Genomic DNA, 25278 nt, shown 5'->3' with positions numbered 1-25278 from the left:
TACCCTATAATATATTGAAACTGAAACATGTCCCACTCACATTACTTAGTCACTCAGCTATTCACACTGATCTGTTTTTGAACATTGTATTATCACTCATACCTAGAGTAACCAGGTGTCCCACTTTACGAGGGACTGCACAGCAGTTTTATCCCTTGTCCCACATATTGAGACGATGTCCCAAATTTTCATTGGCTCTAGTTTTCAAAAGTTCAACCACTGCAGACGCGTTTTTTAGATCTGCCTTTTATCCAATGGCTGTGAAGAAAGCAGAGAAGGCTGTCATCACGGGGCTGTGTTTGCTGTCAAACTGCCCACACTTGGGTCAAGTGCAGGTTAACCTTTCACCACAGGAAAATTGAGAGTCACCGCAAAGTTACAAGCTTTGCAGATTTAGCCGGAATATGACGGAAACTACTACAAAGAAAAGGAAGAGCAGCTAAAACAAACACTGTGAAACCACTTAAAAGTATTTATAAGCCAGTAAAAGGCACTTCTCTGAGTTTTTTTGTGACATTTGCCAGTTATTTTTCAATTCCATACGGGGGTAATATGTCATGAAGCGACACAGTTCATTAGAGCCTCACAGGAAACGTGCAGCTCAGAAAGAAATGTGCCGATCAATGGATGCATTCTGGCAAAGCATAGAGATGTTACAAGATAAGGGGCAGAATAGAAATGTTTATTATTTAAGTTAGATAGACATATCAAAATTGTAGACTACCTCTCAGCCTCGGTAACAAGTCCCACATTGTCCCACACAAACATACTCTTTGTCCCACATTTGATTTGTTTGGATCTGATCACCATATACCCAAACCAGTCAGAGTGTCACTCAATTCAGGTTTATTTGATTATTTTTCCTTCCAATCTACTGCTCCACACTCCAGTCCAGTAGGTGGCGGTAATATACCTGGCTTGCCAACTGCCAAGAAGAAGAAGAATTCACCCTTTTCTAAGCTCACTAACTGTGCACCACATCACCTGGCGATCGAGGAACAACACTGCTCCTGTAAAGCCAGGTAGGTCTTTATTCAGTCATTACCTTCAGTAGCTTGTGTAGCATAGAAGTGCTAACACTAGTTAATGATGTGCTAACGTACTCTGCTAATGACAGAAAGCCAACAACACAATGTCACCGTTTGTCAGAAAATGTGACCCCACTGTACCTATCTTTTGCTTTTCTTTTAGAGTTTTGTGAATACATCTTTAAAGTAAAAATATTTCAATAATTTATGTTTTTAACAATTTAGTTTTGCTTTCTGTCATGTATTATGATCTATAGTTTTGTGTTTGCCTAATTCTTTTACACACGTAGCGTTACAGTGGGGTCACATTTTTGATAAATTGTGTTGCTGGCTCTCTACGGTCACAGATTTCGGTAGTCACAAATTTCGGTGCATCGAGCCCCAATGTTTTTTACCATATGCTGTGGTTTTTACTTAGAAATGTAACGTTTTAGAAACCTTCCAACCTCTCCGTTGCTACGCTATGATTGGCAAGTCTGCATTCAAGGGGCGGGACTTAGTGAAGGGTCAATTACCAAACAAACCACTGAACCAATCACTGAGGAGAACGGCTGAGATGTGTCTTGCTTTAACTCCTTAGCAATATCATCCCGTGAAAATTAAATGTAAAAATGTTGAATGTGCTTGACAGAAATGGCAAACTTATTTAAATGGACTTTTCTGATAAACACACAGGCTTTACAACAATGAGTTCAAACTTTTTACTTACAATTTAAACATGTGAAATGTGCCGTACACTTTCAGGTCTTCATAAAGAAAGGGGTGCAATCATATACAAAGTGTTAAAACAAAACATCATCAGACAAATACTGATGTAGCTGAAACAGTGTCACCAGCATGAGCGAAGTCGAGTCAAACTGCATTTTGAAATTTGTCAGTTCAGTGTTTACTTGCTTACATGCTTTCAAATAATATGACTTTATACCTTGTTCGCATTGTTTTGTGAGCCAGAAAACATAAACCTGTCAAACTCCAACATGTAGTTTGATGCTTCCTTCTTTTTTACAGTGAATACTCTCCAATGCAGAGACAGACAGAGAGAGGAGCACATTGAAACTAAGTGATACTGAAGTATAAAGACTGAAACAAACAGTATATTTACATTCTCTCTTTGAAACAAACCAGAAAAGTTTCCTGTGAATTCATAGCAAAAGTGGGAAGCATGTGATACAATGTAATTTAAATATTAGTGGGCATGAAGACCTTCATATTTTTCAGGCAAAATTGCTGCAGGGAACTCCAAGGAAGTGGTTTACACGCACGCAAGCTGGCATGTTTTCTTATTTATCGTGGGAAGTATGGGCTTGGTTCCTGTCTGACAGTAATGATCATGTGGGAAAATGTAAATTGCAGAGCAGTGCCATTCAGCTAGAAATTGTTTTAACCCCCGACGTTCATTCTCATGTGATTCCATTTTCAGATGATTTTAATTAATGTCATAAACATATTTTCATATCAGTCACTTAGAGATCTGACTTTTGACTTTGGGATGACACAAAAATGTCTTGTTCCTTTCCTGTTTTGCCCAGTGGGTCTTCATCAAAAGGAAAATGGTTTACTGTAGCTTATCTAACTTCCTTTATTCCCAGATGGCTGGCAGATAATCCACAGCTTTGTAGCTTTGTAGTTGTGTTTCTCGACACATTGTTAACATATCCTTTACATAATGGTCTATAATATGTACGGGGAGGGATGGAGACCTCAAATGATTTTGTAAACTTGTATCTTTAATCAAAATGAGAATAAGCTTGTGAAACAGCTACTTTTACCAAAGAACATATATTGCCAAGAAGTGAAAGTCAATTGTTTGTTCCATTGCAACATCCGCGCCCAGCAGCAAAGCTACACTTCCGCCATTTTGGACTGAAAGTGACTACCGGATTCCAGTAAAACGTCCTAACAAGTGCCGCACAAAAGTAAAACAAAATTATTTCTATTCTATTGTCATATTCTACAGAATTGGCCTTTGTTGAACAATAAAATATTATAACTATAATAAGCATTTTTCAGTCCAAAATGGTGGCTTTGTTTCTGTACTCTTTGCTTTTACTGCCACTGTTTTTCCCGAGCAAAATCATCAGCTAATTGCCTACACCGTCAATTTCAATCTTTGATTTCAGAACAAATGTAAATTAAAGACCGCACTGCAAATGTCTGTGTTTTGTGTTTATTGTAAAGATTTGTCAAAATTCAGGAAAACATTTAGAGTGATGATCTTCTTATAGGCAAATTATTGTAATTTGACTGTTCAAAGGAGAAATTGTTGAATTAATTGCAGTCCCTGTCATGGTTTTAAAGAAAGTGATTCAAAATCAAAAGCTTCTACACATTCTTCTTTTCCCGGGTGGATGTACCAGAGGACAGAGCTCTCTCTCGCTGTCGGTCTCTCTCTAGCTGTTATGGTAAATGTCTACATTATACCATTCTTGACGTCGCCAATAGCACCCCATACATCAAACAAAAACACATCAGGGAAAGCAAAATCTCCCAGAACTGAGTCGAGGGCCTCTGCAAAGTCATCAGGGTTCTTCTTGTCTTTGCCCGCTTCCACGATGGTGGTCGCTGCAGGAAAGAAGAGATGGGACAGATTTTAATTGGGGCCGTCTGGCATCATGTGAAACTAGAAAACCTAAGGAATCCATTGGTACCAACCATGTCATACTAGCTTGTTGCAAAGGAGACTAAATAACGCTCCAAACTTACGCTAAATTTTGGTGAGGAAAAACTGTGGTGGCCATTTTCAAAGGGGTTCCTTGACCGCTGACCTCAAGATATGTGAATGAAAATGGATTCTCTTCAGCTGTGTGTCTGCCCGGCGTAACGGCACTCTGCCTGCCCAGATTAAAGATAGCGATTGCCCCATAAACAGTGCGTGTATTTGTGCTACGTTAGCAGCTCTAGCATTGCCGGAGGCTTCTTGCTCGCCGCCGTCGCCACACACATATAGTCTGTCAGCACGACGTAACTTTAACGAGTGTCCGTGTGTGTGTTGGCGGTGAGTGTGGGGTTGTTGGTGGCGTTATAGCCGTGAACGTAAGTGTAGCAGTGTGTGTACAGTTTATTTGTCGCTGAATAAATGCTACAAAACTACTGCTCCTCCGCTCCGCTCAAACGAGCCGGAGAGACCGGAGCTGACCTTCGGCTGTTAAGGTGGACCAGCTTTTCTCCTTAAAGTGATAGGCGCTCAGCTTTTTAATTAATTATAAATATTTCTTTTAACCGTTTTAACCGGTAGCATTAATCGGTTAAAATTCTTAATGTCGGTTAATGGTTAAACGGTTAATTATGAACATCCCTAGTACAAACATTCACCAACATTTCTTACTGTACATTCATGCTACAACGTGTAAAGGGCACTTTCCAGTTTCCAATACATTTATTTCAGTACATTTACGTTAGATAGTTGTATATTTTAATTATTCTGTACATGTAAAAGCCCAACTAGGGACAAGAGTTGAAAATTAGTAATAGCTATGAAGCTCTGTGCAGCTCATCAGTTTCATGCCCTGTATTGAAACTATGTTAAATTGCATCGTCCCTATCAAATAAAAATAAAAATCAAATCAAATCAAGTACTTTTCTCACCTTTATTTTGACAATAACCATTCACCCTTTCCAATATTTAGATGAAAATATGCAACCAGATATATGTTTATAGGATCAATTCCAAGCATAAAACAGGGAGAAGAGCAGATTAAGAAATAGTGAACCCGTTTTAAATGGGGTCTAAGCAGCCAAACGTCTATTTGGAAAGCAGGGCATTGGCCTTGGGGGTCTGGGAAAGGGCAAACTTGTATCCCTAGCATTTTTTATGTTTTTTTGTGTCCCACTAAAATTCCTGATTCTTCCAAGTACCTTCAACATGGAGAAGTCTCTCTCTTGTGAGCTGACAACACAATAAAAAGCAAATAGCCTGCAAATGATGCTACCAATTGCTTATACGATTGCCATTGAGTTTAAAAGTTTATTATTGACATCAACAAAGGGAAAAAATAATCTTAACTCAAGGTCCACTTTGTAACTTTTTCTAAAGCTTTCAACCTCTTTTTGCAGTCTTCCTCAGCAGGTGGATTTTGCTCTCCATCTCCATGAAAACTGAGTAAACTTCCTCCACAGGAAGACTGTGAGGATGCAGATGAAAGCTGTGGAAAAAGCTAGTTAAACCGATCTGAGTTGAAATATTTTTGTCAGATTATTGCTTCCTCCACCACAAAAAATAAGTACTCCAAAAAATACTAAATTATCGTGCACACACATATTACAGCTCCGTGGAGGTACTCTTCATCTTTATAGATTATTTTTGAGTTTAAATTCTGTGGAGGAATTTTAATCCAACCCAGGTCTGAAGTGGGCTGGCCAACCCTACTGACTCCTGGATCTGTGACATCCATTTAGCAATGGCTCACTTCATTACATCCAAATGTGGACTCAAATGTTTATTCTAGGGATCCAAGTGTAATGTGGGTGGTCTTACCCAGTTCCAGATCTCTGATGCCCATGTAGCTCTCCAGCAGGTCGTCCACTTTCTTGGTGGCCCGTTCTTCAAACTCATTCTGCTGGCAGAGCGGACAGGAAAACACATAGGTGTTAGTGGAGATTTAGTGGTGTTCACGCTCTAAATATGGTGATACAAACTCTGTGAGAGCATTCTCATTCCAAGAGCCAATAATATCTCAGGCTATTGTTTATCAAGTCAATTTTATTTGTATAGCCCAAAATCACAAATCACAAATTTGGCTTAACAATCTGTACAGGATATGACACCCTCTGTCCTTTACAGTACGACCCTCTCATCGTATAAGACAAAGCTTAACCAAAACAAATCTATTTATCTTTATATTATATAAATATATCAAAGTTTAGAGATGAAATCGAGTATTGCTGGTAGGTGTTCACTGCTTGTCAAGTGTTCTTTATTTGTCACCGTCAAAACGTTCTCCATGTGATATGGTCTGTGGATTCACATCAGTCAGTGAACCTCCGGTTCTGAAAAGTGAAGCCATGCGGAAGTGCCTTAAACTTGCATTCTTTCTAACAGTCAGCAGGGGGCGACTCCTCTGGTTGCAAAAAGAAGTCTGGTTGTATAGAAGTCTATGAGAAAATGAGCCTACTTCTCACGTGATTTATTACCTCAGTAAACATTGTAAACATGAGTTTATGGTCTCAATCGCTAGTTTCAAGTCTTCTTCAATACAGCATGATGTTCATTTAGAAAATTATGGTCCCATTTAGAGTAAAAAAGACCATGAAACAGAGTATGCTTTAGAGCGTGGCTACCTTGTGATTGACAGGTCGCTACCACGGCGTTGTCCGGTCTGGGAGTTGACCCTGTTTTTGTCTACAACTTTAACCTTTTCAGTGTGTTTTCAGTTCATGAAGGTTAAAGCAGCAGTAAACGATATTATAGCAAATATGAAATTTATTTTTAGAAAACGGTCACTATATCCTGACAGTAGTGCATGAGACAGGTAATCTGAAAAAATTCATGTGCCTCTGCAAGATTTCACAGACCGGAGGAAAGCAACCAGTCAGAGCAGATCTGGACTCTGCCGTCCAGCTGCTGTCTGTCTATGAGAGCCAGCTGTCGATGACTCACAAACTCTGATCAAACGGTCAAACTAGGCAGCGCTGATCAAATATGAATCAATATTCTGTTACTATTTCTCACCTCAAATGTTTTAAAAAAAATGTTGTAGTGTACCGTTTAGCCGTAAAATGAGAAAGTTTGTGACCCGGCAGCCATGTTGAGATCTGTCAAGGAAATACCAAGCAATGCCCACCAGCCGGAGCACAGCCAATAGGAACGCTCTCTCTGAAGTGACCTGTGATTGGCCAAAATCTCCCGTCATGGGCTAGATTTTTTAAAGCCTGAAAACAGAGCCATGAGGAGGTGCAGAAGTCTAGTTATCTCTCAGAACACTTGGATTACAATATGCTGAAAGGTTATTATGGATTTTTTGCCCAGTGATGCCAAAAAATGTATGCCTAATTGTAACCTTGCCTAAAAATGTCTTATTCAGCGTTTGGTTGTACTTAGCTCCACTCTCTAGTGTCACTTCTGGTCGCAGAAAACCAAGATGGTGACGACCAAACACCAAGATGGCGTCCGCCAAAATGCCGAACTCGAGGCTTCAAAACGGCAGTCCACAAACCAGTGGGTGGACGACAAGGCGACTATGTCCACTTCTTACAGTCTATGAGTTCATTGTAATGGGAAACATCCGCCATTGAAGTGTAGGAGGTAAGAATCACTTTGTCTTCAGAGGTCACTTCCAGTGAAGCTGAGAGAGACATTGTTTGATGGGGATAACAGACATTGTGTGACTGTGTGTGTGCTTGTTAGTTTATGTGTGACCGGAGTCAACTGGGGAGTGTTCAGTTCAGGTCAGGTCAGTTCAGGTCATTTCAGTTTATTTCATTTTCCCACATGGGACTCTAGGCTTTCAACATGATTCATCACATCAGATAATGTTCAAAACAAGATAAAAAGATGATCTATTCAGCTGTAAAATAATTTAGAGAAGAAGACTTTTAAAACAGTTCTGTGTGTGTGTGTGTGTCTGTGCATATATGTGTATACATGTCACTAAAGGTATGTATACACAGGCTCCGTCCTTTCCACGCTTCCCATTCATTGTCTATGTAAGCAGCCGTGGAATGCATTCTAGTAGCGACCGTCTCATCGCCCGCTCCTCATTTGCATAAAGTTGACGTCTAGGCTACTTTATGCAAATCACGGGCGTCCAACGCGACTCGCCGCCTCTGGAAACTCCTGAGAAACTAAGCGTTGTCAATCCAAAATAAAGACAGATTCAGCAACTGCATGGCTTATTTCTCGCATAAAATGTTTTCAGAAACACAATTCAGTGAACTATTTTCGTGAAATAAGAGAAGAAAGTTTCCAAACGAGCCACCATATTGTTTCCGGTTTGAAAATCTGGAGCAGTAGCCCACGAGGAGAATGCTTTCGTCTAATAAGGTGCCGAGTACCTTGTGTATAGTTGCAGCCTATCAAGCATCCAATGCTGGGAAGCGAGGCGATCCCTCGCAATAAAAAATGCTTCTGTTGACAAATACCATCACTGAGTACATCAGGAAGTGAAACAGTCATGGTTGAGCAGAGCGTGTGAAACTTACCACTTCTTGAACTGTAGCAGCACCCTTGGAGCGAAGACGCAGCGTCTCCTTCCCATTGACCATCTTGCCCTCAGTAGATTTTGGCGCTCTGGTCCTCATACCAATCATGTCTGACCGCACACACACAAACAGGATGCTAACCATTAATCAGATCAAAGAGAGACTTTTTAAAGTTTAGAACAAGTTTAGAACAGTTTAGTGTTGTTGTTCTGTCATTTCCCAAGATGTCAGAAACAAAAACTCCATACACACAGTATATTTTTACCGGGAAAGACACATTTAACAGAGACCAAATCCCCATGATTCACATGCCCTTGTTCTGATGTGTATTTCTTTTCTTACCAATGACAAACCATTCAACATTTTTAAAATGGATCGACTGTTATTCATCCTCAGTTTACCTGAGGGCACCCCACTACTGCTGCTATAGTTTTAAAACATAAAATATTGTTTTAATAAGTAATTCTTGGTGTATGATGAAATGACGAGTCACGACAATACATGAAATTCCAGTGTTTAGTTTGTTGTGGTGTTGTGTCTCATCTACACAAAGTGCTGTGTTGAAACCAATCGTGTTTACACGGTATTATTTTTGGATATTCCAGTAAAGGAAGTTTTCTGTAAGATAGTGAATGTGAATCATTGGTTTCCATGACCTTTCCATGACATTGACATCAGCTGCTGAGATCTACGGGAAAATGTTACGACATCATCATATCCTTATCCAAAATACATTAATCACATTCCCAGCTGCCTCAACTGTACTTTGTGTTAGAGATAATTGGCAAATGTTTGCATGCTAACACACTAAAAATGGTGAAAATGGTTAAGTTTATATCTGTTAAACATCTTTAGAATTGGTTAGAACTGTGACCATGGTGATGGTAACATTTAGCTCATGCACCACCTCACAGAGCTACTTGCATAGCTCATAGTCTTGTAATGACATGTTGAATGCTTAACTTTCTTTCTCAAATAGTTATTTTGATCACACATGCCCCAGGGTCTGCGTCAAAATGTACATCTGTTTTTTAGTATGGTACGTCACTGATTACAACAGGGAATTAAACCCTTTCCTGAGGGATGTCAGAGGTCAGCATCCTCTATGTCACGCGTTTGTGTGTGTGACTGATACCCAGGGAGCAACTGTTGTTTGTCTCTCTGCAAGTTACTTTATGTGAGCTTAAAACTGACATGGAATATCATCTTTATTTAATCAAATAATGTCAATAGTGTAGAATAGTGGCATCAGACCTAACGTTTACTGTACACAGATTTCTCATCGGAATTGAATGTACAGTTGCAACTGCTTTTAAATTGTTGGAGACATTGACAATAAGGTTCTCTTGAATCTTGAATTGCCAATATGAATTCCTCTAGTAGCCTAATCTCTCTCTAATGTTTCTGACATTTAAGGCCATAATGAAGTCCCAGCTCTGTTCCATTCAGGAGTCTAATTAGTGTAATAAATCATTTTACACATGAAATCTAATCCTTCGTACGCAGATTTGGCAGCCAGCCATCGCGTGTGTGTTTCAATTATTAAGATATTTAATTCACACCCATTGGAAATTGTGACTGGCAGGTTTATACAGCGCAATGAGGGGATGCGTTTATGCTCTACTCGTCACTTAAACCAGACATTAAACTGCTAAATGCTACTCCTTTTTAAACCCTAAACAAAACTACTGAATGCCCAAGGACCATTCACCCTGATGTTACTTCCAAAACCAGGTTGTGGTTATGATAATACACATTTACTTTAAGGTCCTTTGCATAAAAATGTTCACCAAATGGTTTACAATATGTGGTTTCTGTTGAGCTTCTTCATCTTGAACATAGCAGCTCACAAATCAAAACTTTTAAGTCGACATGGATGAGTTTAAATATCTACAGTTCCATAACAAATGAGCAAACTCGAAACAGTCAAAAGCTCCAGAACAATGGAGCGAGTAAGTGGACTTTGAGTTGGGATTGTTTTGTCAACTATTTTGCTATTGCCATCAGTAGGCATGGTGACAATATACTGTACTTAAATACTGATTGTTAACAGGAAATTAGCCTATTGAGCTTGGATTTAGTTTCCTGTGTGATAAGTGAGGCTGTGGACAGCTGGGCTCCAGCTCAGTCGGCTATGTCCTCTCTGAAAAGGAAACTCCCTTTTTTTCCTCTCCATGTTCTAAACCAGATGTAAATAAATAAGCCACCTAATGTACTGTTGACAGGTAAAATATTTCTTGGAAAGGAAAAGAGAAAAGTACGCCCTGATGGTGTGAAAGAGACCCACCTGAAAAAAGGTTACAAGTTCAAAATGCACAAATGTTTGCTCTGTGTAAGAGCAGATTTTGGTCATCAACAATATGCTGATATTAGGTGATGTCACCTAATATTTTATTTTAAAAAAGATTAAATAAACTTCTCAGATCATAACTAATCTTTTCTCTGTGTAACTTCAGATTTAAACACATAAATAAATACAGCAAAAAGTCCGAGAACAAAGCCAAGCCAAGGTTTTAAGAAACCAAGTCACTGCAACCCAATGAATTTGTTTACCCGTTTTTATTCCTGGCAGATAAATTATCTGAAATGTATATGCTCTCCAGCAACGGGGAACATACAACAAGTACATGTGGATCAAATATTTACAGTTTCTTTGGCACTGACTTCATCTGTGTGACTGCAATATGAAAAAGTGAGGCACTATGCGTTCTCTCTCTCTCTCTGTGTGTGTTAGTGTTTTCATCACATTGGACTAAACATTGTTCACACTAGTGCATTGTGGGGATGTTTATTTTTGGGACTTGGCTTTGGGGTTAAAAGTGGGTTGAATTTTCCGGTTATGAATGTAGCGGTTATGGTAGACCTCGAGGGAACGATTGTAAGTCATACAGTGTTCTCACAAGTAAACTAAAACTGAAACTAAAACGAAAATAATCCATGAGAAATATTTTTTGACATTGAACCACAGAAATTGAACGGACTTGACATTCCTGTCTGTGGAGGGTGCTTCCAGGATATTGAGTCCGTATTCCTGTAAAAGGTTTGCTTACATCTTATGCCTGGAGTTGAATAGTAAACTGAAAGAAATACTTAAAATATTGAAATGCATTGCTGCGCACTATCTACCTTTTGAAGAGCCTCGGTTTCTTCTGTGGTTGGGATGTGATGAAAAATCCCTGACGCCTTTTTAATTTTGTCTGGCTACATGTGTATGATTGAGAACGAAAAACTTATTTCAGAAACTGAATTTAAAGAGTTGATTTCCAGTGCACTGCATATTACCAATGTACTTCAATTTCTCTTGAATATTACAGACTTGGGCTGTGAAAGGGACTGTTTGTAATTTCTTACACGTATAAATCACCCGGGTCGGTGTCCAATGCCCGCTCGCATATGCGCGCTCGCGTGCCTCCAACACAAACTACACGGAAGCACCAAAACCGCAAAGTTCTATCTAGTGAAGCCCGTCTTGCAAAACAGTGTTGGCCGCGGTCAGAGTCCACGGGGGAGACCGCAGCTTTGGTCTCCAGGGCCGGAGTCTCTGCTGTACTCTGCTCCTCTGCTCCTCTGCTTGCTTGCCTTCACTCAGCTCGCTCCACCTCACGTGCATGCACGCACACTACACACTGCAGAAGACTTCGTAGCTCTGAGAATATCTAGTGAATGTACAGTGGACGTTTGTGCAGAAATAAATGCTGCAGCTCCTCCAGACCAACAGATGTTTTCCGTATCTTGTGAAGTGACGGGGCTCCGCAGCGAGAAACGTTATCGTCTCCGACCGGGTGCCGGTATCTCCCTCCGACCGCGGTCGGGAGGCTGAAGCAGGAAAAGCCAACACTAGGATCAGCAGTGATTCATGGAGAGACCTCCGTCTGGTCAGCTAACATTACTGCCAAGCAGCTGAAATATAGAGTGATATTGTGGTTTTAGCTGACGTGTGTCGCCTCACTGTTTTGAGCGATGCTCGTTCATGTCTATTTAGAGCGAGCAAGCGCGAGCCCGACGCTGTCTTTCGTCATCTTAACGGCCACAGGTGTCGCTGTTAACAAGCATTTCTGATTCTTACAAACAGTCCCTTTAACAAGAGCTGAATTTACTGACAACCAATAGGGATTTATTTAGTTTATGTGTTTTACTAACAGTTCAAATTATTATTTGATTAGATTATCAAAATCAAATCTGACTAGCTGAGCCATACTTTTCCCTGCAGAGCCACTTTAGAGCATCTACTGTTACATGAGATCCTTCAGGTTGAGGCTTAACAATCGCTGCCATAATACTGGTCAATTAATCATAGCTGCTAAGTTTAACAACCTTTCCAGGCTCATTGGCAGATAGCCAGTAATCTCTAAAATGTCCCCGTCTCCTCTTCATGTTTGGCTGATGAGATGGAAAAGAACCACAGAATGCTGAAATCCATCAACCACTCGGACCAAACATGGACAACAGAGTGGATTTACAGTGGAATACCGTATACCGTGGAAGGCGAGTGATTACAAGGTCCACAATTTTGGGGGAATGGATACTGATATTTTTAGTGCAAATGTGTGCAAACTAAGACTAGTACTGAGTAGTCTAGTATCCCATAGAGACTATATTTAGTATGATAAGGAAAAATGCCACAACATTTGTTCTGATTGTTTAAAAGCCTTGAAATTTGGTGAGGACATACTGTGGGAAAGTATCTAACAGTACAACTTTGAAATGTTTAGATCACATTAAAAAAAATCATACTTAATAATGGTCTAAGTCAGGTTTTCTGAAAAATGAGGAAAAACGCTAACATTGTGTTTATTAAATATTTTTCATATTATTATTTTTTTAACACTGCATATGTGTACATATCTTTGATGTTCAACTTATTATGAGTTCATAGATACCAAATACTTGATTGTGCTCCTTGTAGTTTCTGAGATACTGCCATTTTCATACATTGTATTTGGGCACATACTGTTTTTTCCTCAAATATAATGGAGTCTATTGTAAAAACAGCAGTCCCATGTGCCCAGATAGTATAGTAGTTATAGTATGATACGGCCAAACGGTTTGACCGATTTTGAAAATGTTGTCACATTTGTGCTTAGGCAAGCCCAGAGAACACTTCCACCAAAGGAAATTAAAAATGTCAGTTGCAGGCACAAATGGGTTAATGGTACCGGTGCACAGACCCAGTGTCAACTAATGCACTAACACCACCAATACATACAGGCATACTATGCATGGGGACAGCAGTGTATCACTCCAGATATGTGTGAAATAGTTTATCAGCGTAACCTGCAAAGCAGAAATGTACTACAAGGTACCACAACAGTAAATAATATTATGTTTGCTTCATGTGTTCAGTGAAGCCCAGTCATTCCACTCACCGAAGGCCTTCTTGGGCCCCACCAGGCGGAGAGTGAAGGGTACGCCTCGTGGTTGCTCTTTTAGCATCTTGGCCACCTCGTAGTGTCGACAGCCTACAATGCTCTGGTCGTTGATGGCCTCGATGTGGTCACCAACGCATACTGTCTTCAGTTGGTCTATGGTGCTGCCTTCCTTTATCCTCTGAAAGAAACAAGTTGAAATATTTCACATATGTGCTGAGATTCACATTTTGGAAACTGAGATGACCGACAGGGCTCGGCCTGTTTAGCTCTGCAAACTTGTTCACCTTGATGAAAGCATATCCAGCTCCGTTGTCTGTGATAGTGAGGCCCAATGCGTCTTCCGTCTTTGTCACCTCCACCTCCTTGGTCTCCCCTCTGACGTGAGCGAAGATGAAGTCTTCCAGTCCGATCTGCCCTCCCAGTAGCTTCTGCATGTCCACTTTATGAGAGTTGAGGGTGCAGAACAGGATCTAAGGGAGGGAAATGAGCCATTTCTGTTTCTATTGTTTCTGTTAACATCCAATATCTTGAACACCTATGCAAAAGTGAAACACGTATCAGACTGTTTACAATGTTATGTCCACACTCTAGTAAACAAGATTAAGCCTCCACCAAATGTTCTATTTACATGTACCACTTCAAAGTGATCTCTAAATCTTTGATAGCACATTATTCAGTTAGAAAAAAATATATACTTTTATACTTTTTCCAATAATGTCTGCGACATTGCCCAAGATCTTCAATTTGATTTTGCTTTTACAGTATTACTAAAGCAAATGGAGCCCATCAGAATGGAGCTGTGCTATAGAGATCAAGCAGCAGAGGGCAGTAGAGTCAACACTTTGATTTTGCTATTGTGGCCATTTTGTTATGAGTCATGAATGTGACAACTCATCAAGAGCCTTTGTGTATTTCAAGATTAATGTTTAAGTCAGTCACAGCATGCAGACTATTTGATTGAACATGTTTCTGTTTGTTTTAGGGGTTAAGTGCTTAAATCTGGGTTTCAAAGGTTGAATTATTGATTGAAAATGATAACTAGATGATAGTAATGTACACTTAAGATGAAGACCTTTATTCCAAAACATCTAAAGGTCATCAAATGTGATTAAATATCAGGATTGCACCACCTTATATAAGCCATATATTGGAGCAAATGTGTCTTAAAGATTGATATTGCCGGATTGAACGTGTGACTCTGATAATATCTCTACCCTTTTTATATTTTATTTAATAGTTTAGAGCTATAATTGTCTTTGTTTTTTAAAAAACTTTTGTTTTTGCAAATTCCCTGTTGCAATGTCTGTTTTTTGTTTGGTATTCTGAAGGTTAAAGTTCAAGTTTGACTTTATAATCCATAACGGAAATTCCAGATAACCCGAGTGAACTGTTATCTCACTTGGAGCAGTTCCTGTTAGATATGGCTCATATAGTGGATCTCTAGGCAAGTGGAGCAGTCTGACTGCAGTCCAAGGTCTTCTCTGGCATCCAGCTGTACGGTAACTTTATGCTGCTGCTGGAGGTCAAGGGAACTGCTGTACTCACTATCACCAACTAATTACCTGATATTTCCCATAGAAAGTCTGACTGCAGTTCAAGGTCGTGTAGATATACAGCCGCTAAATAAACTATTATTAGGGTTGTAGCCCTGAAAGGGCTATAACCCTATTGAGTTTGTGCTGGTTTATTATTCTTTGTTGTCTTATGCCGCGGCTCAATTTGCCGTGAGCTGGAATGAGCTAGAAAAATGAAACTTGGCACAATAACTGGAAATGATGTGCATGTGCTTCTCAAGAACTATGACCCCAATCGACCACATGGTGGCGCTGTAATTAACGCCCAAACATGCGATTTTGGAAAGGCCACGCCCCGCACACCGTAAGTCCGACAGACTTGAAACTTGACACACATGTGCAGCTCTGTGTGATCTATAATAAAGCCTCTGGGACCACTAAAGTCCGCCTGGCAAAATTTTCCGCCATATTGGATTTTATGAAAACATTTTTGACATCTCCTCCTAAACTGTAGGTCTGATTGCTGGCATATTTTCTGCGAATCATTATTGGACCAGGCTCATCAAACGTTGCATTAAGCTTGTTGATATGTTATTGTGTTGTGAAGATATTGACCAATACATTTTTAAGGGGCGGGCTCAGCACATCAATAGACCTAACTTCACAAGCCTTTGGCCCATCATCTCCAAACTTGCAGTAAATGATCACAAGAGTAGCTGGAACATCTGCTGAAAGTTTCATTCAAATCGACCACTAGGGGGGCGCTTTGAGCGGGCGAAAGCTACAACCCGCGTAATGCCGCTTGCGGCTTTAATTTAAATAGTGTTTGACAAAACCATTCATTATTGGTTAAAGACTTATTGATGTCTTGATTTAACAACAACGCATGTAAGACCAGAAAATGTGTGTGTTTATTAATCATTCTAATGTTCTGCATCAGATATAAACTGTTTTTTAAAAAGTGACAAAAACTTAAAAGTCTTGAGATGTATTTATTATTTTTTACTGTTTATTATTGTTACAATGTAAGGCACCAACCCTTGCATTGTTTACTATTAATAGTAATCTATCCGACTGTTATCTAAACTGCTTATTCTTTCAGGACCGCTGGAGATTATCCCATGCACGTTGCAGAGTTTACCCTGGACAGGCCTCCAAGCTACCAGATGGCTTACATATGTTAAGAAGGCAAAACGCATTCACAGGAATTTAGAGTATCTAATTAAATATGGACAAGAGCGTCTGAAACTGGCAGATGGACAGGATCCCTTTGCTGTGAGGAAACATCTAGATCTAACAATATCAAATTACTACCAAAGAGTATAGAAAGCAAAGAGACAAAACTCTGGTGTTTTTTTGACAGCCACAGCCGCCTTTTTAACACAGACAGAAAACGCTGATTATATTTATGATATTTTCTTTTTCAGGTTATTTTGGTATGGTATGACAATAAAATAGAAATCATTTTGTTTTACTTTTATACGGCACTTTTTAGGCGAACGTTTTACTGGCGTCCGGTATCGCTTTGAGTCTAAAACGGCGGAAAGGAACGTTGCTGCTGGGCGATGATGTTGCAGTGGAACGAACAATTGACTTTCACTTCTTGGCGATACACATTTTTTATTATTCCTCTGTCCACTCATCTTAAAGGAACAGTATGTAACATTTCGGAGAATCTATTAGCAGAAATGGAATATAAAATTCATAACTATGTTTTAACCTTAAACTAAGAAATGTGTTTGCGTTAGCTTAGAATGAGTCTTTCATATCTACATAGGGAGTGTATCCTCTTCATGGAGGCAACATGTTGCTCCGCCATGTTTCTACAGTAGCCTAGAACGAACAAACCAAACAATGGCTCTAGCAAGAGCCTTTCGTGTTTTTACGTTACCTGAAGGCCACCGTAGTTCTCCGACTGCGGCAACGTGAGCAGCAGAGTGCAAAATTGTGGTACTTCCAGCCATCGTCTGACTTCCGCTGCTCCTAAAGTAGTGTTATTATGGTACGGATGGCATCTGAGCGAGGCCAACGGTGTTACCAATGTTTTGCACTCGGCGGCTCACATTACCGCAGTCTTGGAAAGGGAGGTGGAGCGGAGGGGTGCTCAGTTGGTTGCAATCTGCAACCTCATCATTAGATGCCACCAGATCTTACACACTGTACCTTTAAGTCATTCTGGGTAAGATTGTTTACAGTGAAAATGTAATATCAAAAGATGAGTAAAAGTGATCATTGGGGTGTGTAAGTGTACGTATTTAATGTGGTGTGATATCCTGGGTTAATGAACATAAGTTGACAGTTTAAGTAGCATTTAGGAATTGAAACTTATGTAACAGGTGGTCAACACATAAGACTTAAACACAGCTGGTAGCTGCTTGATAAGACATTGGATAAGATCATCAAGGTTAGCTCCATATGAAATGTGCATCGGACTATCCCTTCATCTCCAGTCATGTGCTAATGATACATTGATAGGAAAAGCCTTCATGGTGGCCTTCATAACGCTACTGATAAGTATTAGATAAGGCTAATGTTGAATATGTATTGCTCTGTTGCCACAATATACAGGAAAACCTTGAACAAAACAACAGCATACTGTACATAGCCTCTTAACATTTTCAAAAGGTTAAACTCTTGACAGTTTGTCCTTGTAGTATAATATTTAACTGCACAAACAACCACAGTTTAGTTCAGTAAACCAATTTCTACAGACAAAAATGCACAAGACAGAAAATGGGTTGCCTACACCTAAAGCCCAGCTGCTACAGTCTTTCCTCAACCATCAATTTCCTCCTACACACTCTTTGATCTCTCTGCTGTTGCATCTACTCCCAGCTGGTCTGAATAAATGTCATCTAAATGCCTGTATGGAATACAAAAATGTAAGTGTAGCCATTGATAAGTCTTTCTGTGACAGACGCCTGTTGCCTTTGGTTGTGTTGAGCATTGAGAGCAGTATCAGGCTGCAGTTTTTGGCCAGCCGTGACCTACTAAAGGTTTAGTGACTATCTTCTTCTCAAGGATTCTGGTCTTGTGAGCAGCTGTAACCTGACTGCAAACCACACCATTGAGCCCCTACAGCATTATGTATTAGTACCACAATGTTGTATAACCATTTTAGAAATATGATTTACCTGAAATTTACTATTTAATCTTAATTAATTTAATCTCTAAAACAGTGGTTGCACACCTTTTTCCTTAAGGCACCAATTTTCTATCATTGAGTAAACTGACGACGCCTGACTGACATATTTTAGGGATGTTTCATATTATATTCAATGCATAACAATACCAGTACAGAACAACTGATGTACAATTAATCCAAATAGGGGACACAATAACTGCAGGAATTTTGTGTAAAACAAGTGATTCGGATGAATTTTGAGCAGATTATTTCCTGTGAATACTGCATCAGAGATGAGTTTTCCTGTTATTTTTCAGAACTTTTAATACACTTCTAATAATAATCCAAACATAAAAATAACAATTTCATTTAGTTTTCTTCACAGAACTGAATGAAATGCTAAGATATTGGCCAACTGTATATTTTAAAAAAAAGTCTTACACCCCTTAAAATCAAGAAGGCCTCGCAACTCCCTGTGAAGCTTTGGCGACCCCTAGTGGGGGTTGGGATCCCCAGATTGGGAACCAGTGCTCTAAAACAGTTCATTCACTTGTTACAGCTACACTCAATACAGTATTTAGATATTTAGGGTAATGTTACAGCTTTGAATATTTTAAATGAGAACTCTTACCCACAAAGGCTGGTAAACCAGTATGGTAGAGTGCTAGTCAGACTATGAAAACAGCAGTTTTCTAATGTCTTATGTGAGTCTTGAGGAGTTTTGTCAAGGACTCCCATTTCATCAAGGGGATTATCCTGGATTGGATTTGGATGCCACAACATTACAAAAGAAACCCTGTGTTTCAAACTGAATTTGAAAGATATGGGCATTCACAAGGCAAGAAGGGTCAAATGAAAAGTTTGCATCATGGGAAATGTAGGATCCAGCGTTTTTTGGAGTTCTGCCTCTGCTGCTTCTACACTAAAGCATTGGCGTGCCCCTTTGAAAGGCTGTTTTTACTTGAGTATTTGACCACTTTCTGTATGAGCACTGCTGGACACAACGCTGATATTCATCTATCAGATTATTCCCAATGAATTAGGCAAAATAGGAACAGCAATAGTCTGTAATTTGTAAAAGAAAATAGGTTGACATTTTGAGGATATTTGGATCAATATTTGGATCAATCACTGAGCATCTATTATCTGTTCTTTTACCCTACTTTATTGTTTGAATAACTTTCAAAGTAAACTTTTCATCACCTGGTTTTGTTTTGCTCTACTTCCCTTACTGTATCTTGTTATGTTGTTTGTGTGTTTACTGACTACAGAGCATTATCTGGTTATTCGTTTCCATTATTGATCCTGGTCAAGGCGCAGACAAGTACAAAGTCTGGCAGACAGTAGTGAGGTCAAATGATCTTCAATAGTGCATCATGGAAAATAGCCTAGAATGGAAACCTAATACCTATTTGCAGCTGGCCTGCCAGACCAGAAATGCAAGAAAGGAATAACACCATTTTTTTTTATCTTCATCATTTCTCACAAAACTGTAAACCACAATTAGCCTTATCATGTTTTCTTTCATACCTCCGAGGGGGAGATGTTGAATACTTCAGCGATCTTGGCGTACAGCTCCTTCACGTTGGTGAATCCGTGAATGCGGCCTGTGGGACTCCCATGAGCCAGCTGGGTGTGGAAGATGAGCCTAGGTCTCGGGTATTCATGTGGCCCTGGCGGTGGCGGTGAAGGAGGGGGAAGCGGAGGCGCTGTGGGCTCCACACACCCCTGATTCTGGCTCTGGTTCTGGGCCTTTTGGTCCTCCATGGCCTCGGCCCCTGCTGCCTTGGAGTCCTGTGGGCTCATAGCCTCCCCGTTCTGCATCGGGCCCCGGCTCAGGTATGGTCCTCCTCTGGGAGCCCCGGTGGTGCACTGCTCTCTGGCAAAGAGAGAAACTCTGTCCTTCCCCCCGCTTAGCCGACCAACCACCCAACCAAATAGCCACCCAGAGCTTTTGGGTGAAGAGATGAATTAGTGATGAGAGTAGCCTGGTAACAGTAGCTGGAAGAGGCCAGCCAGACCCTGCTGGGTAGAAACCCAACACCCTTTGAGTCGAGGACTGTATGTGTTACACCTGAGCTACTGGCAGCTCACGCACAGAGAACACAAACAAAACACACCAGGTAAAGGTTTCTTCATACACATGAAACAGTTAAGACTCTAATCCCCCATATCAGTCTGGGTGCGAGACATACATGACGCTGAATATGTGGACATACTTCTGAAGTGTGACAATACCCAGCATTTCTGCAAAATGATTTCCAAAGTGGGCCACAGACAATGTCCCAGTGTTACAGGTAAGATGATATCATTGGGTATAGGGAGTAAGGTGCTCCCCCCTTCGCTGGCTTCATTGAATGAAATTGACTGTTGCTGGGGTGAATCCTTGGTGAGGCACTGACCTTTTTGACCTAACAGATACAAAAGATGACAGTTACAGCCACTAAACAGATGTTTCATTAACGTATTTGGTGCTTCTTATACTGGCAAGGTTTTGAAATATTATTTTCCAAACTTAATATACAAAAATGTGTGTACACATGACAGGAAAGCCCTTAAAATAATAATAAATAACACAAAATATCTTATTCGTGAACTCCCAGAACTGATGATATATAGTATATGTGTGTAAAAGATACAATTTTAAAAAGTCATAAACCGAGAACATAAGTCTCTTAAATATTTTTTTTTTACAATTGTGCCTGAATAATCAAGAAAAGTTAACATGTCTTTTGGAAAATGATTGAGTATCTTGACTCAGAACAAAATGCCTAATATACTCGTGACAAATAATGGAAATAATGCTGTGGTACTGTATAATGTATGACACACATTCACTCCATATCTCAAATCTGAGACAGATGGATTGAAAGAGATAAAAGACTTAAATAGCTTGGTGAGGGATTTTCCACTCATCAGCTGACCCGAAGCTTGAGTGGACAATGACAGAAAGATGTCTTGTAATAAACACTGAAAAGCCATGATCCCATTTTGTTCTGCCATGATGGTCTGTTGGCCACTGTGTGACATGTGATGTGTTACTCATGAGCAAACCAAGAACACCGTCACAACAGGACACAAAAAGATATCTATCCCTCTATCAGATCTGGAAATTCCACCAAAATCACATTTTAAAATGTCAGCTGGGAATCTGTCACCAGAGATTCACTTCAGACAAAGGTTCTTTCAGGATGAATTATATGTACCATAACAGGTCTGAGATGCTGAGTTGACTGATTTAAATGCCTGAAGTTCCTATTTGAATGGCAACATTGCCAATGTATGCTACCATAACATAATGCTTTACTGTTTTTAATACATTTGCATCTGCTGATTTACAACGCTTTATACTGACATATATTGGGCTTTGTTTGAAAATAGAAAACCTTTGTTACCTATTAACCTTTTTTATTTAACTTTTATTTATTCAGGGGAGATTCACTGAGAGCAATGCTCTCTTTTTCTCTACACACTCACTCCTGGAAGCTGCCCACAACCACAATCTGATCTTCTGGCCACTGAGCAGCTCCACTGGAGCGGTTGGGCTTAAGGGCCTTGCTCAAGGGCACCTCAGTGGTGGTAATTCAGATTCAGATTCAGATTCAGACAACTTTATTGATCCCAAGAAGGGCAATTCAATTCACAACTTACCCCACAAACACACACAGACAACATCCAGACAAACATCCAAAATGTAATGTCAATCACAGATCAGTAAAATGACAAACAGAGGTCGGTAAAGAAAAGCAGATAAGTTAATAAAATAAAATAAATATCAATAAAATAGATAAAAAGAAAAGAAATAGATAATAAATAGCCATTGTTACATGATTTATCATGTAAGGGAACTGTCAATAAAAATCTCAACTGAAATGCCTACAAAGGGAGGAGCAAGTGCTGAAATTTTTGGTATGTATGTTTAAGTAGAATATTAAAGCAAAATGTGCATTCCATCATCGTACAGTAGGAGTACAGCCTGTGATGTACTGTTTTTTCCTGCCTCATAAGCATTCCTACACACCTGTGCTATAGCGTGCACGGTGCAGCTGTCTGTGCGTCATAGCCTCGTTTTTCCAGGCCAAGGTGTTGCCAGCCTCCCAAGGTCAGAATGGTTACACCAGCAGCTGATAATAAGGATCTCACCGACAAAACTGATAATATGAAGTCCTCTAAGCAAAGGACATCTCTCTTCTTGCACAGACATGCATGACAACCTCTATCCATACTTTCTAAAGCAAACAGATGCCTGACTACTAGGCAACATCGGAGATAACAGGCTGACTCTGGTTCCCAGATGTGTAACTGGCAGCACATGTACAAATATTTTTGTTGAAACTCAGCTATCATCAGATTTGCTGACTCTCTGAAAGCCTTATTCTTCCTTTTTTTCTTTTTTTTATATTTGAAATTTGTTTTCACTCTTACCCCAATACTTTTTAAAAGGTGTACCCAAACCTCTTAAGTTATTTGCAGCCAGTGATAAGCCTGATGACTGAAAGACAAAGTCTGATCTGTAAGGATTAATGCACTTAAAACTGAAATTTTATGTTAACAGCTCAACAACTGTACATGCAAACAGCCTGCCAAAGCTTCCTGACTGTGCAGTGGTTATGTATTACAGAGAAAAGAAAGTAAGAGTTAAATGAAAGTTGCAACGATAATTCTACTGTTTGCAAAAGCCTATTTTCAACACGCCCTGTCTTATGTGACTCTCAGCTCATTGGCTCTAAACAGATGGTGTGTCATTTACAAATATTGACTACATCAAGAGTGAACAATTCAGGCTTTGTGACTCAGACTGTTAATATTAACAAAATGTGTGGTCTTATAGGACTAAAAGCATTTGCAGCAGTGATGAACATTTATTTTATTCCATTTTCTTATTAGTTTTTTGTTTTGTTTAGTTTTCTTTTTATTTTATTTTCCTTTTTCATCAACAACATAACTTTGCACACACCCCAAAAAAACAAAGAGATTTTTTCAAAACAAATAAAGTATTAATTTAAAACATAAATAAATAAAAATAATAAACAAAAAGTAAAAGAAAGAGCAGAATTATGTCATAAATCACAGTATGGGTAAAATAATAATAATATGGATGGGAGAGGCCTCCTGCTTCCACTTCATAAGTATAAGTCGCCTAGCAATTAGGGATTTTGTTTGGTTTTGGGGGGTTTTGACACTTGGAAATCCAGTTTCAATTCAGCAGCCTATCGTGCTGAATGTGAATTTCATGTCAATTTCACATCTCACCGACACACAGTGCTTCTCTACAAAACAGAGCCTCAAGGTATTGATATTGTGCACGGTTTATATTCCCAAATGACCTCAAACCAATTGACACGCTGTGATGCTGGGGCTTTTGTGAGCCTTGCGTAGTTTCCCACTTCACACTATTATCTAGACAGCTTTCTCACTGATGAATCAACACAGAAAAGCCTGTTATTGCCTACGCTGGATCTACACCCCCTCATTGCATCACATACTTCCTTATGAAGCGTGATTTCCTCCTCCTCTATCTGCTTTGTTTCCTGGCAGAGTAGACGGAAGGGAACACCATGGGCTGGCTGGTGTACGCCAGATTGCATGAGTGGGTTGGTGGGTGGTGTGTTTGCTGTGTCGTGTAGCAAATCATACACTGCCTGTTCTCTTCCTGGTGGCATGACGGCGCATGAGCTGCCTGGTCAGAAAAAAAGGGCTTTCAATGCTAAGATTTATGTGCATTTCTCTAAACTGCCACCTGATCATTTTCTTTTTTATATGTGATCAAGCTCCCATCAATAGAGAGAAATACTCTTGAGAAAATTGTGTTGTTGTAACTGTGTTTCAGTGGTAACCCACTGGTTTGTCATAATGTGACGTATCAATGACATCAAGACAAATTCTGGGACAATTATTGAAATCGACTAATATAGTCACTCTCACTAAGAATGTCAATATCACTGTTAAAAACATGAATATTCAGTACAAACATTGGAGGAACTTGATAGCTAAGGTTTGTCAGCCAATATAAAAACATGTAAATCTTCAACTGAATTTCAGCCTTAAGAATTAACAAAACAAGACATCCTTCTCTATCAGCAATGCCATGGTCTTATGTATTCTATTTATTTCTTTATAGGGCAGCCCTCCACACATGGAGGTCAATGTTCAGGGTCAGCTACAGAAAACCCTCACATAACTGTCTCAAGGACACTTTCAAATCATTGCTGTAACAAAAAAGCACAGCTCCAATCTTATACCATAAAAAGCTTGTCTCAAAACACCACCTTTCTGGAGGATATTCCATAAGTCACAAGTAACACACGGTCATCCATTGTGACTACAATGTGACTTATGACTGATTTAGCTTTGGCCTTATGGCCTTGGTCTGCTGATTGTAGAGTAGGTGTGTGACTTTGCCATTTGTTGCTGCAGTTGTTGCCTTTTTCTCCAGTAAGGGTGGGGGGAGGACTTGGCCCTTCATTAGCTGCCTGCACAATGCTGGGCTGAAATTAAGTGTTTCATGCTGTGGCATTAGAATAAAAGCCACCAACCGAGCAATTAACTTGCCGTCTGAGTCACTGGCCTCCACTTCCCTTCTGAAGAACAAGGACACATGCTCACTGGTTTCCTCACTCAATATGATTCATAAGATAAGAGTAATTTAAATTTTGAACAATGTCACTATTTGTTATGGTTTAAAAGCCTTAATAATAATAATAGAAAAGCTTTATTGTCATCGTATTAAATACAACGAGATTCACAGTTACCACTTCTGGTCAGTGCTTCAAAACTAATACTTGTCAAGACTAAACGAGGCAGATTAAATATATAACAGGTAAAACACGCACAGTTATAAAGCAAATAAAAACAGGTAAAGTAGATGTTATGAATAAATATAAACAGAAGTGTTACATTATAGGTATAAAATATAAAAATAGATGTAAACAGAGGTAATTGCACTTGTAAAATAGGTAGGGTAGGCAAATATACCAATAGCCATTATGACAATAGTAGTATTCCATACTAAGATGAATATGTGTGCTATTTTCTATTACTGTTATTAGGATTTACGGTACAGCATTATATATTTACCCTCATACAATAAAATGCAGCTTTATATG

The 25278-nt window shown here is 39.5% G+C and overlaps 1 protein-coding gene across 1 annotated transcript; it reads right to left on the bottom strand.

Annotated features, from left to right (window-relative positions):
• Positions 1 to 3028: 3028 nt before the first annotated feature.
• gipc3 (GIPC PDZ domain containing family, member 3) lies at positions 3029 to 19996 on the bottom strand. Its single transcript, XM_037770618.1, has 6 exons — positions 19703 to 19996; positions 13819 to 14004; positions 13532 to 13712; positions 8166 to 8275; positions 5503 to 5584; positions 3029 to 3590 (listed from the first exon to the last, which is right to left on the bottom strand). Exons 1-6 carry the CDS (start codon positions 19994 to 19996, stop codon positions 3439 to 3441), a joined length of 1005 nt encoding a protein of 334 aa, XP_037626546.1. The 3' UTR covers positions 3029 to 3438.
• Between the last annotated feature and the right edge of the window lie 5282 nt (positions 19997 to 25278).

Source organism: Sebastes umbrosus, chromosome 5 (assembly GCF_015220745.1).
Source record: "Sebastes umbrosus isolate fSebUmb1 chromosome 5, fSebUmb1.pri, whole genome shotgun sequence".
Taxonomy (NCBI): domain Eukaryota; kingdom Metazoa; phylum Chordata; class Actinopteri; order Perciformes; family Sebastidae; genus Sebastes; species Sebastes umbrosus.
The sequence above is the reverse complement of the archived record's forward strand: the minus strand, read 5'-3'. Positions and strand labels throughout refer to the sequence as shown.

Bases quoted from the DNA above. Each gene is read 5' to 3' on its own strand.
- gipc3 (XM_037770618.1), bottom strand. From the start codon at position 19,996: ATGCAGAACGGGGAGGCTATGAGCCCACAGGACTCCAAGGCAGCAGGG. The intron at 13,713-13,818 runs GTGAACAAGTTT...TGTTTCTTTCAG, and splicing joins CTGGATATGCTTTCATCAAG to AGGATAAAGGAAGGCAGCAC. The intron at 8,276-13,531 runs GTGAGTGGAATG...GTGTGCGGTCAG, and splicing joins GGGGCCCAAGAAGGCCTTCG to ACATGATTGGTATGAGGACC.